General features: G+C 41.6%; 1 protein-coding gene across 2 annotated transcripts in view; it reads right to left on the minus strand.

Annotated features, from left to right (window-relative positions):
• COL24A1 (collagen type XXIV alpha 1 chain) overlaps positions 1-18,678 on the minus strand; it is a 270,456-nt gene that overhangs the window by 245,696 nt on the left and 6,082 nt on the right. For both annotated transcript variants that reach the window (XM_090049548.1, XM_090049547.1), the window contains exon 2: positions 8,249-8,313. In XM_090049548.1, the coding sequence (XP_089905674.1) occupies positions 8,249-8,313 (65 nt within the window). The remainder of the gene's footprint in view (positions 1-8,248; positions 8,314-18,678) is intronic.

Genomic DNA, 18,678 nt, shown 5'->3' on the forward strand with positions numbered 1-18,678 from the left:
GGCTAACCACCTGCTTACTCGCCTGCTATGCCTTGATCTTAATTGATTGAGTGATGTAATTAGCAGGAGGCTGCCCACTTTATGTGCCCGGTGCCAGGGGGCATTATACGTGGCTCCTTTTCTTCCCCTACACCGCAGCCAAAGCCTCACAGATAGTACTTGACATGGTTTGCCCTATGCCTTGGCCCTCTCTTTTACTTCCGGGGCTCCTCACTGCACCCTCTCACTCTCACTCTGGGACTGGGGTCAATGCACCCCCAAAATGCTGCACCATCTATGGTGCCAGGGTCCCCATGCTACCGTGGAGCTCTATGAGGCCTCCTCCACCCCAATAGCCTCATCCGGTCCTCCAGTTAAAACGGTAAACACAAAAACATAAAGCCCCTAGGCTATAACATAAAACTAAACCATCCAGTCAAAACAACGTTCTACCCCTACCAGGAAAATACTCCAACTCATAGCCGCAACCAGGGGATGCTCATGCAGTCCATCTTCTCCTTTCTGTCTGCACTGGCTGAGCTCTCCCCCCCTTGGCTGCCAGAGAGGAACTGCTCTCCTGGCCTTACGCCTGGGCTTAAGAAGGGCCAAGCCTTGCCCCTTCCTGTCATCTGATTCCCTTGGTTTCCCTAGCAACCAGCACCTGTGCTGCCCTGGTGACTGGCAGTTGAGCCCCCCCCTTCTCAGCACTAGGGGTCTCTCCCGAGCCATTTCTGCTTTCAGGCACAGGGCACCATTAAGAATGTTATGTACAAGTTGTTGCATTGACCCAGGAACTGCAGGGAGGGACAGCAGATCAGTAGGCTAAGAAGGCACTTTGAATAAACAAGCTTTATCATTTTTTAAATTTAACTCTTTGGTCTTTTGAGAATAACACAACAGCCATGAGAATTTTTTCCTCTCAAGCAAATCTAATGCATCAATTAGTAAGAGCGGTGCCTGAACATCATAGTCTTCTTACTCATAGGATCAGAACACAACAAGCTTTGTCATATTATAAACATTTCTCAAGTTTGAGACAACATGGAAAGAGAGGCCTCTTTTGGCCCTACAAAAAGACCAGGTTCACTGAATGCGAGAGGCAACTTAGTCCAGTGGGTGGGGAACTGCTAGACCCGGTCAGGAAGTGATTGTTGCTCACCCAAAACAAAGCTGACAAAAAACAAGAGAGTTTTCATTTTTGTTTAAACTCTTAAAAATGTGAGAGCTTTCAGTGAAAACATATAAACTCTTTTCTTCTGTGCACCACACAACCAACAACTGCAATAGGTGTTTTTGTTTTTTCTTTGGAATGGGGGAAATCAACAAAACCTCACAAAATTTGTCAAAATAGAGATTTCTGCAGATTGTCTATTTTGACCCAGAAGAAGCCATTTTTCACTGGAAAACTTTGATAAATGTTACAACTAGCTATAGGCACAATTCTGAGGGTAAGATGACCTGGATATCTGGATATGCTACTCTGCAACTAACTTGTGGTTGATTTGGGGCAAGTCACATAGGCTTACTCTCTCTGTTTATTTTTTTATTCCCATAAAATGAGACTTCCTGTTTTGAGCTCTGTAGAGAAAAAGAGTCACGGGCAATTGCTAGTGTTGTTAGCTTAAATACCATATTTATTCAAATAGAAAACAGCACCCAATAATTAGATTCTATATATGGAAAATTTATAAATTTAGAATCTAATTATTGGAGGTCTGCCTTGAATTTGCTCCCCTCCTATTGCTAGAAATCTGGGGTGTCAGGTATCTCCTTTGCTCTCTACTTCCCAACTTTTTCCCCTGGCATCCTCTTCCCCCACTCCTTACTGTTTGACCCTGGTCTCCCTGAGGATGTGGAAGTAAGGAGCAAATTTGAAAACAACAACCTTGAAACTAAACATGGCTATAGCACTTTGAATATTGTATCCATGCAGTTAGTTTATCCAGAATCAATGCATTTATCTTTTTTTTTTTTTAAACGGCTGCAGGCTTTAGCATAGGTATGCAATAAACCCATTTTTGAACAGCACTTTGGTACCTACTTATATACAGGACAAACTATGTACTATATTAGTCAAAAACCAAAGGCTTATGATTTACCACATCACTCATTGGGCTGGGCCCCACCGGAATCAACAGCATTTCAAGCCATAGTGATCCCAAAGCTCAGCACTGCTTAGTATGCGTGTGTGTGTGTGCTCCAGATACCCCCCCACAAATGATCTGTATGGTAATTAGCCCCCACTTATGTCTGGGTGCTCTTGTCATGAATCCTGAGATGCTCCAAAAATGTATATGCAAATGAGGTACAGGGCAACCTAGTCCTGCTTCACCTCAAGGAGGACAGGGCTACACTAATCATATGCACCAGGGGGATGCTCATGGCTGAGAGACAGGGTGCCAGAGGGATTCTGGGTGACCTGTATGCAATATTGTGGCTCATCATGACTTGCAAAAGAGTTAGTGGTGAGGGAGATTGTGCTTAATGGGCACTACCATCTGTTTTATTCAGATGGGTTACACTAGCCTATTCTTGTGGTAGGTTCTATCAGCATATCAAAGGCAGCAACTTTGGTGCCAAGAATAGGGTGTCAGGGATGGCTCTGGCCCTCTCAGTGCCAGCCTGGTATTGTAGTACCTCCAGGCCCAGTGCCAGTTCCCTGTAGAAGGAACACCCACCCATTTTTTAAAGGCCACCAAAAAAACCACAAAACCTAAAGGTTCTCATCAGCAGCTTGGCCTTTTGGCTAAGATCAAGCATTTTTGGCAACATGGGAAGAATGTCAAAATTGTCACCTCCTGGTGTCAGCACCAGTTCCTTGTGGATGCTACTCCTGCCTGGTTTTTGTTTGTTTTTTTACAAGAAGGGGAAAACAAGGTTCCCATCAGCGTGTTTGCCCAATGTGGTCCATGTGTATTACAGTCATGTTCAGCATTGGCTGATTTTAATCCACTTCACAGTTGGTTTCCATTGCTGAGCATATGCTGCTTTTGGCAGCAATTTAATCATAAACAATGTATTTAGTGATATTTTGTTGTATGTGATTGTAAGGGTGTTTTTCCCCATGCCAATGGGGGGAGGAGAGGAGGGGAACTCATCTTGCATTCAAATACACACAGTAGCTGGAGAATGAAGAGTCATTGCTCCAGGGAACGAAATCTCAAAAAGCCCCAAAACAATAACAGCACAATAGCATGAAACTGCAGGGGGTTTGCACTTCTCATAGGAAGTGCAGCTTCTTCACAGGATGAAGTAGCACTACCACGTTGCTGCCAATGTACCAAAGCAATATCACTTTGCAGCAATATCAGGACATTGGGCCAATTATTTTATAGTTCTGCATCTTCATCTTGCCATGGCTTCTTTGGTCAATGCCTCAGTTGAGCAGTTCAGCACCAGCATGCAGTCTATTTGGTAAGCACTCCCCAGAATGCAAGAGGCTTCAGTTAGTGTGGGGCACACTCCTCTGACTGGTGCTCAACTTTGTTTGACACTAGGCCAGGTAAGCAGAGCTGTGGATATTTCAAGTTCTGCAGACTGACTTGGGACTTGATGCCTAAAGGTTGAGTACTAAGGACTCAAGACATTATTCTTGCAAACTACATAATGTTTGACAGAATAACTGCCAGTTTAACCTCTCTGTTCAAATTTCTGATTGAATGGGGAGCCAAGATATTTATAATAAAGAAATTGGTGCCAAGTTGCTCTTAATGGGTAGTGTCTGGTTCCTGAGCAAATTCAGTAAGAAATTTTGTTAACAGATTAGTATGCCTGGATTTCTTATTAGTCTTATGGATAGGCTGTTTGAACTGTCTTGACCCTTTCAGTGCTTCTTATTTTGACTGACTTTTGATTCTGAGTGAACTATTTCATACACAACATGGTTTTTGTCTAATCATTTTGAAACCAGTGTTACTTTTAAGCAAAGAAAGGTTTTGGCTGAAATACAATAGACACATGAATCTCACTATGCCTTGAAAACTTTTCATATATAAAATAATCCACTCACATTTTAAATGTTCTAAAGCAGCTTAGCTGACAATTCATTACTCTATATGTTAAACTACATTTTACAGTCATGCTTAAACCAAGGAAAGAATGTGCTTCAGAATTAATGATTAGGTTATAAACTCATGAATAGGACAACAATCTTCCTCATGTAGAAGAACAATAAATGATGTGGTCTTTTTACTCCAGATCTGAAAGTTTAAATCTTTTTCTGCAGACTCCTATATATTTGATGGGAGAAATTATAACCTTTATCTTCTTTAATAAGATTGTAAGTGTTCTTTTCTCTTTGGCATGTATGCTTATAACTCCAGTTAATTTTGATGGAAATTATGCATGTACCTTGAGAAGTACACACACACACACATTTTGAAGCTTCATGTGCTTATGCAGCTGTGAAATACATGGGAAATTTCCTCCCTGATATACCTGAAATAGTTTCACTGTTCTGCTTGCTGCCTGGAGTTTTAAGAATGGGACAGTAAACTACTTGATCTCAAATACTCTACCACTGCCACATATTTATTTTATTTACATAAACTTCTGTGAACAAATATCTGTCATCATCTCTGACAAACATTTTAGAAGAACACCATATAAGGAAACAAACTGCAGGAAACTTCATTATAAGCAGCAATAATTAAAGCAAAGGAAAAGTGTGGAAGAAAATCATGCCCACCTTAATCTATTGCTCCCCAAGAAAATCTCCTTCCTCATATCTCTTTAGGTAGATAAACCTTTCATGGTTCCCTGATCTGAATTTAGATCAAGTGGGAAGCAAGCTCCAAAGCTAAAAATCACTTGTATATGAGAATGATGAGGGTTGCAAAAGTAGAAAGACAGAATGCCCTTCTAACAGCTCTCTCCCTTATGCTTGTGACAGGGTGGCAGGAGTGGGGAAGAACGCCCTGCTCACCCCCTTCCTCTTACCAGTAGGTGGGCGAAAAGCCTCAACAACACCGAGGCAGTTTGGGACAACGCTAAGGGCAGCGTGTCAAGCAGTTCAGTCCCAGTACAGCAACCCAGGAGTTCCCACCAGGAAACACAGAACACAGGCAAGTGAGGTCCTGGTTGAGACTGCCCCTGCCAGAATGCCAAGCACCAGGGAGTCAAGGATCCCAGAAGATGGGACCCCTGACAACAATTCACAGCATGTGCTTCCCATTACAACAGGGGACAACTGCTGCAGCTGGAAGACTCTGCCCCACTCTGATTGGCTGGGTGAGCCCCAGAGCAGCTCAAAAGGGACACTGGAAGCAGTGATGGGGGAGATCGGATGCCAGAGGAGCATGCTTGAGGAGGGTGAGTAGCAGTTGAATTGCCCAAATTTTCAAATCCTAATTGCTGATGGACCACAGGAGACACCAGATAATAAATCCAGGAGGTACTGCTAAGGAGCTCTGCTGTGGAGACTTAACAGTGGGAGCTAGGATTGACAGAATATATATGCAGAGGCCCACGGTGGGGGTGTAGGGATAGAGAAGCCCCCAATTTTGACCCCAACAAGGGAGCTTTCCATGCAGCAAGTCAGGATAACACAAGTAACTGAGCGTCATCCCAACTGGTTGAGTAGTGACTTCCCCCAAGGCAAAATTATATCTCTTTAGCTCTACAATCAAGTCACGGTGGGCAACTGCCCAGGAGGCAAAATATATTGCTCACCAGCAAGGGCAGTAAAGGGAGGCTCAGAGTAGGTCTCAAGGGTTATCTCTGTGACTGACAGAAGGACAACCTAGTTGTGGCACCGTGGCAGAGAGGCATTCCATGAAGTAAGTAGGCCCAAGGCCAGTTAGGATTTTGTGGTCAAAAACTCTTCATGGAAACCCATGGGCTGTAGAGAGCATATACCCATGCTTTGCCATCTGCAAAGACACTGACTCAGTCAGAAGCATGCACTACACTGCACTGCCTTCAGTTTCTACATGGATTTAAGACCTAGCACCCAAGGTTAAAAAGTTTAAAAATTATGTCATGGGAAACTAGCTTCATCCTGAATTGTGGAGAAACTATCATGTAATCACCTACCCTGGAAATCTTCAAGAGGAGACTGGATGGTCACCTTGCTGGGGTCACCTGACCCCAGTTGTCTTTCCTGCCTAGTGCAGGGGGGCGGGACTTGATGATCTTGTGAGGTCCCTTCCAGCCCCTTACAATCTATGGATCTATGAATCATCATACCATAATGTCAAACTCATTTTGATGGCATCTTGTTCTCTCTTACGTCTCTTAGCTATTTCTGTTTCATAGTAAAAAGGATGTTTAAGTCCATCAACCTTCCTTTCCTGTTCTTGGGATGGCCCCTCATATGGCGGACCACTGGAGCCATCTACATAGATGCATGGCTCCTTACTCAACCAGCCAGCCCTAACATCATTTTTCCCTTTCTGCTTCTGATCTTGGCTCAGCTGCAAGTGGCTCTGGACAGTTCCCAGCATCCTACTAGCATACTTTCCCCATGCCCCACATTAGGATACAGAAATAAAGGGACAGTTTGCCAGAGGAGGATAAAGAGCGTTGGGAAGTAATAAACATGCAACAGAGGGAAAATATGAATAAGAGCAGGAAAGGAAAAGAAGAAATATACTCAGGACAAAGCAAATAACCCACAAGATAAGCAATAGAGACAACATAAATATATTAGTAACTGGTGGGTAACGGCACAAGTAACCAGCTGCTAATCCATCTTAACAATATGATCAGAACTTGATCCTTTCTTAAAAGTTGATTACAGTTGTTTCATTTTGTTTACATTTTTGTGGTCAGCCAACTTACCAGTTAAGAATGAACATTTGTGGGACAAGGGATGTCATTTCTTGCCTCACCTAAATGGTGAAGCCATGGGACAGGCATCAATGCTGCCCCAGCTTCGGGAGCTGAAAATCGCCATCCTAACATATTTACCTCTCTCAGTTTGGGGTGTTAATATTCCTTAGTTGTCTCTACCATAACAAATATCAGTGCCATGGCAGCAGTGAGACAGAAACAAAGCACATCTCAAGTTCCTAACCAGTATCTGCATTTGAATATAGTTATACAGGCAACCCCCGCTTAATGCAGTTTCACTTAGCGTGGTTTTGTTATAGCGTTAATTTAAAATACCTACCTGGTTTCACTTAGCATTGAGTGCGTTTCATTATAGTACTCAGTGTGGGCAGAAGGCATGGGGATAACCAGTGGTGTCGGCATCAGCATCAAGGGAAGTAGTGAATAGCAGCTGGCAGGAGCCTAGGGAGGGGTGGCAGGAACCTGGGGTCCACTCTGGCACGTGGTGCTGGAGCACGCTGGGAGGAGCAGTAGCAGTGAGAAGGGATGGGGCGGAGGGCTGGGCAGTGTGAGCTTGGAGCCCAGGCCGGCAGGGCCCTGGACGAGGTGGCAGGACTGCAGGGTCTGCTCCGGCACATGGTGCTGGAGCAGCTAGCAGGTGGGGAGGAGCAGCGGCAGCAGTGAGAAGGGCCAGGAGGGCAGCAGGAGCACGCGGCTGGGCCATTGCAGCCAAGACCACAGGGCTCCCCCACCCCCTGCAGCTACCTGTGCCGGGTGCCCTGAAAGGAGTTCCCGCTGAAAAAAGTGGGGCATGGGCAGGTGGGTGGCCCCACTGCTTACTCTGCGCCAGAGTCCTGCTGCCTTCTCACCATAAATCCCTGGGCAGGCAGGTCCCCCAGGGCCGGCAGGAGTGCAGGAGCCAGGCTGGCAGGGTCCAGGGTGGGGCTGCAGAAGAATGGGGTCTGGGCTGACAGATGGTGCAAAACCTTTATTTACATGAAATCCAATGGGGAAATGGGTTTTGCTTAACACGCTTTCGCTTAGCGCTCAGTTTTTCCAGAACCAATTAAGAGCGCTAGGCGGGGGTTGCCTATATGCTAATAAATAAATTTCACTGTTTGCCTTAATAATGCCAATTTAGACTAAGCACTTATTATATGCACTGGTTTGCTTGCAAAATAATGAGAAGTGCAAAGGTAACTCAGTCATAGTTTGCCACCCCCAAAACCACCCACTTACAGTGAAGACACAATCAAAGCCTTTTCAGTGTACAAGACTTCTCTTTTATGAAGAGTTTGCTTAAATATGTAAGCAATTTCATGGACAGAAAAGCTGAGTAATTTTCAAAAGGTCATCTTTTCCAAACTGGTTACTTTAAATTTTATACTTCCATTGTACTCTATCTGACATTTGAATTAGTCACTTTGGTTATTACTACCAAAAGCCATTTACTATTTTCTTCTAATGTAATCATTCTGTTATCAGAAAATTATCTCACCTTGTTCTGGTATTTGTGCAGCACCCAGAGCCACGCATATTGCAAGTATGAGGAGGAAGAGTTTCCTAAAGGAAAAAAAGCAAAATGTGTTAAAAAAATGTAAGTGATCAACAATTTAAACCCCCGCTGAGACTCAGAATGCCCTATTCAAAGACCAGTAAAGTAATGGAAAACTGCCTATTGACTTCAATGAACTTTGGGTCTGAGTAAGGGTGCCTTCAAATTGTAGAGTTTTTCACCAAAGCTTTGGGATGTCTTTACATATGGATCAAGGGCAATAAGTTCCCTAAAATTTGACTAAACACATGTCCAAAACATACATGCTACACTGGTTCTTATTTGCAAGACAAATATATTCATTTTGAAATCAGTCTGTTTTGTTGTATATATATTTGAAGGCTGCTATATATTAAATAAATACTATTGTAATGAAATTGTAATCATCTCACAGAAGTTGCATAAGAAATCATGCGGTGATCATTATGTATTGGACCTACAAGTACCTGTTAACAATTTTTTTACTATATTATGTTAGCTGACACAGAAATCATAATGATATGCAGAAGCTAATAATTTTGAAGGAGCTGTGCTTCTTTGTTTTTACTTGAATGGCCAATATCACAGCTATAAAATATTAGTGCTTCCATGAGGCAGCCTGTCTATCAGCAGTATAGAAGTCAGAACATCCCTGGCTCAGAACTGCATGCTCAGAGGGGCCAATCCCATATCTAGAGATAACCTACTAGCCAAAACTGGATCTTCTTGAACCTGTTATTGTTACAGTTAAATATTTGCCCGGCACTTGTTTTAAATGAGAAAAAACCCACAATTGCTATATCAGTTGTTGAACAGAAGGAAGAGAATAATTTGTTACTATGATTAACATTATCTTTGTTTTTCAGATAATTTTTACCTTTGACCCACACATTAGTAGGCTTCACAAGATAGTTATTTTTCACACAATCTGATTAGCATCTATAAGATTCTGGAACTACCAGAATCATTTGCGCTTGCCGCATGGTTAAACAGTCAGGTTTGGAAATAGGATACATAAAAACACAATACCAGTTCTTATTTGTACACTACTATTTAAGAAGAAACACACCCATAGGACAATTGCAGTATTTTACATTATTAGATAGTTATTATGGGATTGGTCCTATAAGCATTTACTGCCCAGTTGAATCCTATGCTTACTACTTATCAGAGCAAGGACTGGAAGTTTTTGCTGGAAAAAACCCCTATCTCTCTGGAGCAGCTGGAGAAAAAGAGAAACATAAAAGATCAGATCTGTAACCAAACACCTGTCCTTTAATGTAACTTAAACAAATTTAAGTATTTGGCAAGTTATATCATCCAGAGCCACATGCAGAGAAAACAACCCACAACTTTTAACTCTAATAGCAGGTTCAAATAGCAATGGTAAGCAAGCTTCTTCTGGCTACAGTTGAAACAAAAACAGAAAAGGTTTCTTCTACTAAGAGTTCACTAATGGGTCAATTTAGGCCCAAAATTTAACGTACACAATAAACAAGATTTTACAAAAATACCAATAGGAAGAAATGGTGCTATGAGCTGGGGGAAAGGGGTTGTGGGTACCATCAGTATCAATAGTATTTTATTTGGATATTAATATTCCTTTACAAAGTTTGTATGCCAAATACTTCAGCAACATACTAGTGCATGAATATCAGGATGTGAAAGTCTATTTTTATTGCCCAAACTGAGAGTGAAACAAAAAAAAAAAAAAAACCCCAAATACCACAAACATCCAAAAGAAAAAGGGTTTTGACACATTTTTAGTTACGGTATTGTCATTTAACTGCCTTGCTTTAAATTAATTAAAGCCAGCATAGGAGAAAAATCTCTAATAATTTTTAAAACTTTGTCCCCTGAAACAAAAAGTACTTTTGCAGCAAGTTTGTTGATAAAACATTACTTTCTCGTAAAAAGAATCTACGTATCTTGTGCCACTACCAACACTGTCCAACTTCAGACACCTGGTGATTCATAGCACCTCACTCTTCCAGCTGATTCCACCCAGTTTGAGTTCTCCAACAATAGCTATATTAAAGACCAACACCTATGGCAGGTATGATAGGAAGGAACAGAGGTTTATAGACCTAACAAAATACCACTATTTGGAGGTGCTTTGCCTTAAAATCTGCTTTAAAAAATACTGGCCAAGTGACCAACAGTTCCTAGCATTTCCCAGGAACTGCTACATGTACCAGGAATGATATATTTGGTCAAGTATTCTACTAAGTTTGTCAATGATTAGCGGAAAAATAGGTTGATGTACAAAATTAGACTACCACAACTGAATCTGCATTATTAGGATATCCTCTTAAGAGTCAAAATGCACAATTAAAAAATGAAATCAAAGCTTTTAGCAAATAATATTTATCTTGCAGCAAATGCTTATGAATGTAAGCCACAGGTTTTTAACCTAAATACATGGCCTGATTTTCATAAGAGATCCAGGAACTTAACTAGACATCTGTATGTGGTTTTATTGTAAGTGCTTAATTTTAGGCACATAAAAGATTTTATGGACAGGTAATCTAGGCAACTGTTCCACAATCTGCATTGCTACAGTATAAGTATAGATGCAGACATTTTTTAAAGTTAAATGCATATAATTGATGGGATTTTGTGACAGGCTGTCATTGAAATTGCATATAATTTCTGAGTGCCCATCACAGAGCTAAGCCTGAGTTTAATGGTAAGAGAGGAACCCTATGCATTGTGTTGCGTATGCATCTATTATCTAGTTCTTATAGGCACGCAAATATTCACATTTTAATACAGTAATTCACATTTGAGTCTTCCCTCTTCCTGTTTTTCCTCCTGAATGACGGAATCTCCATAGATTTCCTGGCCTTAGCAACCTCATGGTTTGCTAACTTACTAAATAGCCATAAAAAGCCTTTTGCAGCATTTTTAGAGCTCTTTTCAGGATAAACTGTTGTCTGACATCTGTAAGCCAGCTGACACAATGGGTCCATATTTTATTCTTTCATTTCTTCAGACTTGAATTTAAATTCTTATGCAAGATGACAAGTGAATGTGAGCACAAGCTAATCCTCGTCATGTGAGTCACACAACTTGGGACCATGTGACTTGTTTGGTGAGAAATCTAAGAACAATCCAAATGTTGAAGGTCAGAATATAGCTGTGGAAGGCCCTCTACCTGCTCAAACTCTGCAAGGGGTCATAATAAACAACACTCCCAAGCAATCGCAGCACAACTCATTTTCATCCAAACCCCAAACATCCTAAATCCTCTTCCTTGACAAACTGATAGATCCATTCACAATACAAGTCAGGATAGCTACATATGTAAGACATCTGCCTCTTCTCAATCTTAATAAACATTACTAGATGAATCAAAGTATCCTGAAATGCTAACTGTGCTATAAATTACAGAAATGTCACCAGAGAGCCAGGTAGATTAACTGAGAGGGAAAGATAAGTGGTTGTCACACTACTGCCTAGCTAATGTCAGAAACAGATGGCCAGTTAGACAAGCAAGAAGATCAAAAACAAGCATGGGAACGGAAGTCTGTCAGAGGTAGGGAAATCCCATTCCTCCTCCTTCTATACTCTGTAACAGTAAAACATTTGGTAAATTGAGCCTTTCCCACGATGTGCATTTGGCCAAAGGACCTGCTCCATGGCCAAAGTTAAAGAATTCACGATCTTGGGAGTTGTTGGTTGTAGCCATGTTGGTGTAAGGACATAAACAGACAAGGATCTTTGGGTAAACGTGGTATCTTTTATTAGACCAACTAAACAGTTGGAAAAATTGTTCTTTGCAAGCTTTTGGGCACAAACATTTGAACTCCACTTCTCAGCTCTTTACAACTAGTTATCTCTTAGTACTGTGAAGAGCTGGTTGTCACTCACGTTACTTACATAAGCAGTTCCACTGAAGTCAATGGGGCTGCTTGTTCCACAAGGCATGAAGAATTTGTGTCTCAAATGGATCAATTTTATTTCCATACAGGTTCCTAGAACAGTTTATTTGCTCTTGCTAATAAGTCAGTTATCTTCATGACACTAGCAATGTTGATGATCAGACCCCAAATTACAAGAAAGGTCTTATACCTATAATCATTTCAAATCTGGTTTATAGTTTATGTTCTTAATACCTGTACAGAGTACTTATAGAAAAATAAGTAATAATAACAGTAGTAAACATGGTAAGCATTTAGATATAAAAAACCCTATGATAAATCAGAAATCTTAATATTACATCTTTAACTCAAATAGTCTTTATCTTATGGCTTCCCTAGTGATTGATGTTTTAATAAATCATTGGATATTTAATCACTGATGACAGTTAGGCATAAACATAAAATATCAGTCCTGGCGGGCATCTGCTACACTTTAGACTGTATTCTGGGTTTTTTAAGAGTAGTTTCATACTCATTACATGTATGCCAGCAATAAAATATGAGTAAACAGAAATGTATCTGGGTGAGATTAATTTTTTCACTTTAGAGAATGCATGTTATAAAAAACAGAATAATCCCCCCCCAAATTTAGTATATGATTTAGAAAGCTCAGTGACATCACCACAAATTTGGTGGAAGCAATGTTTAGGTAATTGATGTTGCACAAACTTTAGACTGCACACACTGCTTTTACACATTTGAGGGCGGGGGGGTGGGAGGGAAATAAGCAATACAGGACTTTTCTACCATTTGCAGTAAATTTAATACCAGTCTGACAGGACTTTCAAATCAAAATGCTCCTTCTACAACACAGTTGCACTGGGGTAATCATTAGGGCAGTTCAAAGCTTCGGTCCCTGATTTGATCTGGTGGAGGTTTGGCCTGATTCAGTGGCCAAATCTCCAAATCCAAAGCAAATCAGAGGACCCTTTCATTTCTCCAAATCAAATCAGAACCCTCTGAATCAACTCGGAGATCCAGACATAGAGACAGCTTTAAATGTTTTTTCTACATACCTCTAGGTAGCAAGCAGCTTGTGAGTGCTACGATGCTGGGGCTCATGGAGTGTCCCATAGGAGTGCGGGGGGCTCCCCAGTGCACTCAACAGCAGACCCAGAAGTGGACCAGAAACAGTTCTGGTCCACTTCCGGGTTCATCGCTGAACATGTGGAGGGCCCCCCACTCCTGTGGGACGTTCCACGCGCCCCAGCATCGCAGCAATCACGAGCTGCACCTGCTACCTCAAAGTATGTAGAAAAAACATTTAAAGCTGCGTCTATGTCTGAATTGCTGATTCTCTGAATCAGTATCAAATCTTCAGATTCAGAAGCAGCTGAATTGAATCAGGGACAGTAATCCAAATCAACAAATTGAATCACTGTCCCTGATTTGGGCCAAATCCAAATCAAATAGGGCCCACTTTGCACACCTCTAGTAATCATAATCCAAGTTTAGCATCAGTACTGTTCAGGAAGGACCAAATTCCATACTCTCATTTAAGATATTGCTGAGTGTCCATGCAGTTCACACAAACTGCAAACCTATAATGGCAAGGGAACCAAATTGGAAAGTGTTAAAGGGCAACACATCCTGGCACAGGTAATCTACTTCATTTGGTGATGTCTATTTCTATCCTGAAGGAAATCTCACGATTCCTGCTTCAAACCATCATCCACAAATATAAGGAACTCTATCCGAAACAGCAAGAGTACCCTGCAGGTTAAAAAAAAAAAAGGGGGGGGGGGCAGAGGGGAAACAAGTGCACTGCTAATGTCCCGCCTCTGCAACAAGCAAGTAGTTAGTTAATTATGCTTAGACTATCTTAGGAAAAGGGCTAAAGAGAAGGCAACCATCCCCCACCACACCAAGGCTTAACAGAGTCGGCACCCTGGGCAAACCCTGCAAGAGAGTAGAAGTAGGAGTGGGCAACCGCTAAAAAGCTCCTGGCTGAGCTGCTGCCGCCGCTGCTGTAAACTCTGCCCACCCCAGCAATTTCTCTTAAAGCAGCTGGTGCCGCCACCACCACCAGGGACTATGTTGAAACTCTCAGCATGGGTAAGCCCTGGGGCTGCTCTTGCTGCTGGGGCATGGACTGCCCCTCCTAACTTGATGCTGGGAGCAGGTGCTCCCTTACTTACCTCTTGCTACATTCCTCCCCCTCCCACCCCCCATACATACTAATTTCACCTGGTGAAAATATTCCCTTCTAACCCTAAAAAAAAGAAGCTGGTACAACCTTGAGCAACAGAGCAAACCCCTCTAGCTAGGACCCTCTGTTTTTTCTAGTCCTGGATAGAGGAAAGGAGGCATTAAGGAACAGGTGACTTCTGAACTGCTGGAGTGAAGGAGCAGAGATCCCTGGTGGAGATGCAGCTGGGATGCCAAGGGCACTGGTAACACCCAGCACAGAAAAAGCACAAATGCAGCTGAATAGGAGGTGAAAACTGACTGCTCAAAGGGTAGGAGGCAAGAATAACTGACTTTCTTCAAAAGGAAAAACATAATTTCTTGGGGATATTATATTATGAAGGAGAATTAATTGATTTATGGCAGCAAATGAAAATTAAATATGCATGGGGTTGAGGAGCAGCTGTATGGGAAAGAGGAGAAATAAATGTAATTTACCTCAGCTAGAGTATGACCTTAAACCTTGGGCAAAGCTGTGTATAATACATTCTTCTGGATCTGTTGCTCCCTCTTCTTCCAAATCACCTGAGGACTTGAGTGAGCAGGTCGTTAGGAACATCAGAAAGATTTTGCCTGACTCTGTTCCTGGCCTGGTTTTGGAGTGGCCTGCTCCTTGCTAAGGCATGGAAATAGGGAAGGAGGGGTCTGTGCTGGAGTCAGTGATCTCTCAAGCAGACTTATTTAATCTCTGCTTTCTCCTCCTTCATTAACCTCCGAGTTGCCTTTACTTAGGCTATTTCAGTACTGGTTAGCCATTACCAGCATGCTGTGTACATCCTATCCTGGCACACTCCCACCCCTATCTAATTTTATTTCTGTATGCTTTTTCATAAATTTGAATATAAGCATGGCCTGGGGAAGACTGCATAATTACTTAAAGGGTAAAACAATCAAATGCACTTGAATTTAGTACCAACGGTGGTGGTAAGCATTGATAATTCTGCCAACCCTTTCTATAATAGGAGCAGTTGCCCAGGATATATGGACAAAGACCACTGCTGTTTGTTTTTTTCCACTGGGAGAATGGAGGGCTCAAAGGACTGATAAGGATTATTACCTCCCTCAGCCAGCAGTGACTGAACATTATTACACCAAATGATTATTCAGTGATGTACAAGTCTTGGGTGCAGCCAGTCTGCAATGATATAGTGTAACACAATCCCTCTCAAGCTGCTATCTTGTTTTACAGAATCTCATTTTTTTTAATGAAATGGTACATATCTAGCTGTTACGATTACAAAGAAAAGCTAAAAAACAATGCTAACCAAGTATAATTAACATAGCCATCAATCTATAGAGAACATAGACCAATAATAGTGCAGAGAAATGCAACGTGTTTGATTCATTCAAGTGGGGCTGTTTTAAATGGCAATTGTGAACAATTTCGTTCTTCCTATAAGAAAGGAGGGAGAAGATCACAGATCTGCACAATGTATTTGAGTGACATTCCAGTTGGTCTAATAAAAGGTATCATTTTGGAACCAAGAGTTCTAGTTTTTTGCATTTCATTTTGATGACTCAAGTAAACAGTATTTTAGATATTCCCCTGTCTCCCTCCTCCACCTCCCCTTTTCTTTTTGGCCAAGTCAAGAAAGAAATGGACCCCGCAAAGCCTAGCAGAGTCCCTGGGCGTCTTCAAACCCCCATAGGAGACAGCCGAGAGCCCAGAATGATTGCATTTTGAACTTCTGGACAATCTAGTGTGATCAGTCTTATTTTGATACTTGTAATTGGAACAGCCTATCTGTGGCTGAAACTAGGAATAACAGCAACACCTTTCCCTAGTGATGTTTATGAATGAGTTGCTATTAGCAGCCTTATTGGTAATGTCCTTAGAGAGATCAAGGATGGAATGTATGTAAAGGAAGATATCCGTACTCGTTTACAACACAATGGGTAAGAAGATGTGGAGACATTTCCAATGCGTCTACCCTTCAAGAGAGCTTCAGCATAATTTCCAAAATAAATGCTCAAATATTCCTATTACACCTAATCCTACTAGCAGAAAAATGGTTCAGTATATTCTATATTTTTAACTTTTATATAAAATAATTGTTAGCTTTTCTAATGTGCCTTCTTCCTGTAGTTTCCATAATTACCTAATTTTTGTTTGAATTAAAATAATCACTGCACAGTTTTCTAGAGTCTTATCTCATCCTGTAAAATATACGTATTGGAATGATACTCAAATTTAACTACTTACTGAATAGACTTCTATTAATTTTGTATCTTATAAAACTTAAAGTGAAGTTTGATGAATACTTCATCCAAATAAGTTTAATAAATGCTCTCATAAACAACATCAAAATCCTGTAAAAACTTAGAAGAACATTTTAAAAGGTCTGGAAAAAAACGGATTTAAAAACAAGACTGTAAGTACTTGTTATTTCTATCCATAGAACATTAGCAGTTCTCAATTTTGAGTTTCTATTAACTTGATCCAGGTAATAATTAAATTAATAGAAATGTTTAGTAGCAAGTCAACAGGTTTTAGACTCCAGAATGAAATTTATGTATAGAAATTCCTGTTCATCGGTGTACTGTCAGAGATACATTAGGCCAGGGCCCAATTCTGAGAGGTCTTTGGTAACGTTCAGGTCTATGAATGCTTCTCGACTTAATTTAGAATTGAGGGCACACTTCACACCTCACAGAATATGCCTAACACCTCACCTTAGTGACTATTTGCTATGTATTACCTACAAATAAAGACCCAATGCAGTAAAACGGTTGCCTGTAGGGCTGTACGAAGCTTCAGTCACTGATTTGATTTGGAGGAGATTCGGCCCGATTCAGTGGCCAGATCTCCAAATCCGAATTGAATCAGGAGACCCATTAATAGGAGCTACCAGGTGTGGCTCATGAATGCTGAGATGGTGGGGCAAATGGAGCATCCCACAGGAGTGCGGGGGGAGGGGGCGGAGTCCCCTGCATACTTGACGGTAGACCTGGAAGTAGATCAGAAGCACTTCTGGTCTACTTTCAGGTCTGTCACTGATTACGTGGGGGGACCCCCCCCAATCCCCTGGCTCAGTGACTGGTGCCTCCTGGGTCCGGGGGGGGGGGGGCCCTGGGGGTCCCCCCGCAGCTGATCACTAAGCCAGGGGAGTGTGTGTGGGGGGAGGTCCCATGCGTGCTTGGCGTCTGAATGGAAGTGGACTGGAAATGCTTCCGATCCACTTCCAGGTCCACCACTGAGTGTGCGGGAGACACGCTCAGCACTCCTGTGGGAAGCTCCATCCACCCCATCATCTCAGCATTCATGAGCCATGCGTGGTACCTCAAAGTACGCAGAAAAACATATAAAGCTGTGCCTATGGCCGAATTGCTGATTCTCTGAATCAGAATCGAATCTTCAGATTCAGATTTGGCCAAATCAAATTGGGACAGTGATCTGAATCAGCGAATCAAATCACTGTCCCCTGAATTGGGCTGAATCTGAATTGAATACTGCCCACTTTGCACACCCCTAGATGCCTGTATATTTCTCTGTGACTTCAGTGAAAACCCTGCACTTGAGGCATGGGATCTGCAAATTCAAACTTCAACTCTTCCCAAAGTAATTTGTGGATAATTATATACCATAGCTATATATCAGCCATGATTTTAAAAAAGTCCAAAATTTTACAGTACCTATTATGAGATTTCAGCTTCAGGCCAATATAATAGATCAATTTGTCTTTGTAAGACACAGGCATTTTCTGTTTTATTGCCCTGTGTCCTAGCCTAATCTTGAAATGCATTAAAATATTAATAAAATTCATACATTTCAATTAATATTTTTGCTTCTATCTCATGACACATTACATTAAGACTACAAACTGTACCATGATACTAAGTCTTAACAACATACTTCCTAAGATCTTTTCCAACCATTAACAACTTCCTTTTCAACTTCAGATCACTCCCCTGAGACAGAAGTCTAGGAGGCGAGCATTGCAATGTCTACTAAAGGCTGCCAAGTGCAGGCTTTGATCCACAAAGATAGAAGGTAAATTACTGAAGTCATGGCCTTTCACTGTCTCCTTTTCCTTGGTATGCTCACTTAACATAATTTCTGATTACCTGGACTCAATCCTGTTTCCATATGCTGTAGAAGCTGCCAGCTATTTGAAAAATACCTTAGATTTCCTGAAGTAACTAGCTTCTATTGACAAGTTTCCAGCTAACAACACCATATTAGCTACCAGGGATTTAATATCTTCGTACACCGATGTCCCTGGTGAGGATGGATTACGAGCCATAATGAATTTTATTCCCAACGAGGATACTGTTTCCATTACA

Source organism: Crocodylus siamensis, chromosome 5 (genome assembly GCF_052110815.1).
Source record: "Crocodylus siamensis isolate JL-2025a chromosome 5, ASM5211081v1, whole genome shotgun sequence".
Classification (NCBI taxonomy): domain Eukaryota; kingdom Metazoa; phylum Chordata; order Crocodylia; family Crocodylidae; genus Crocodylus; species Crocodylus siamensis.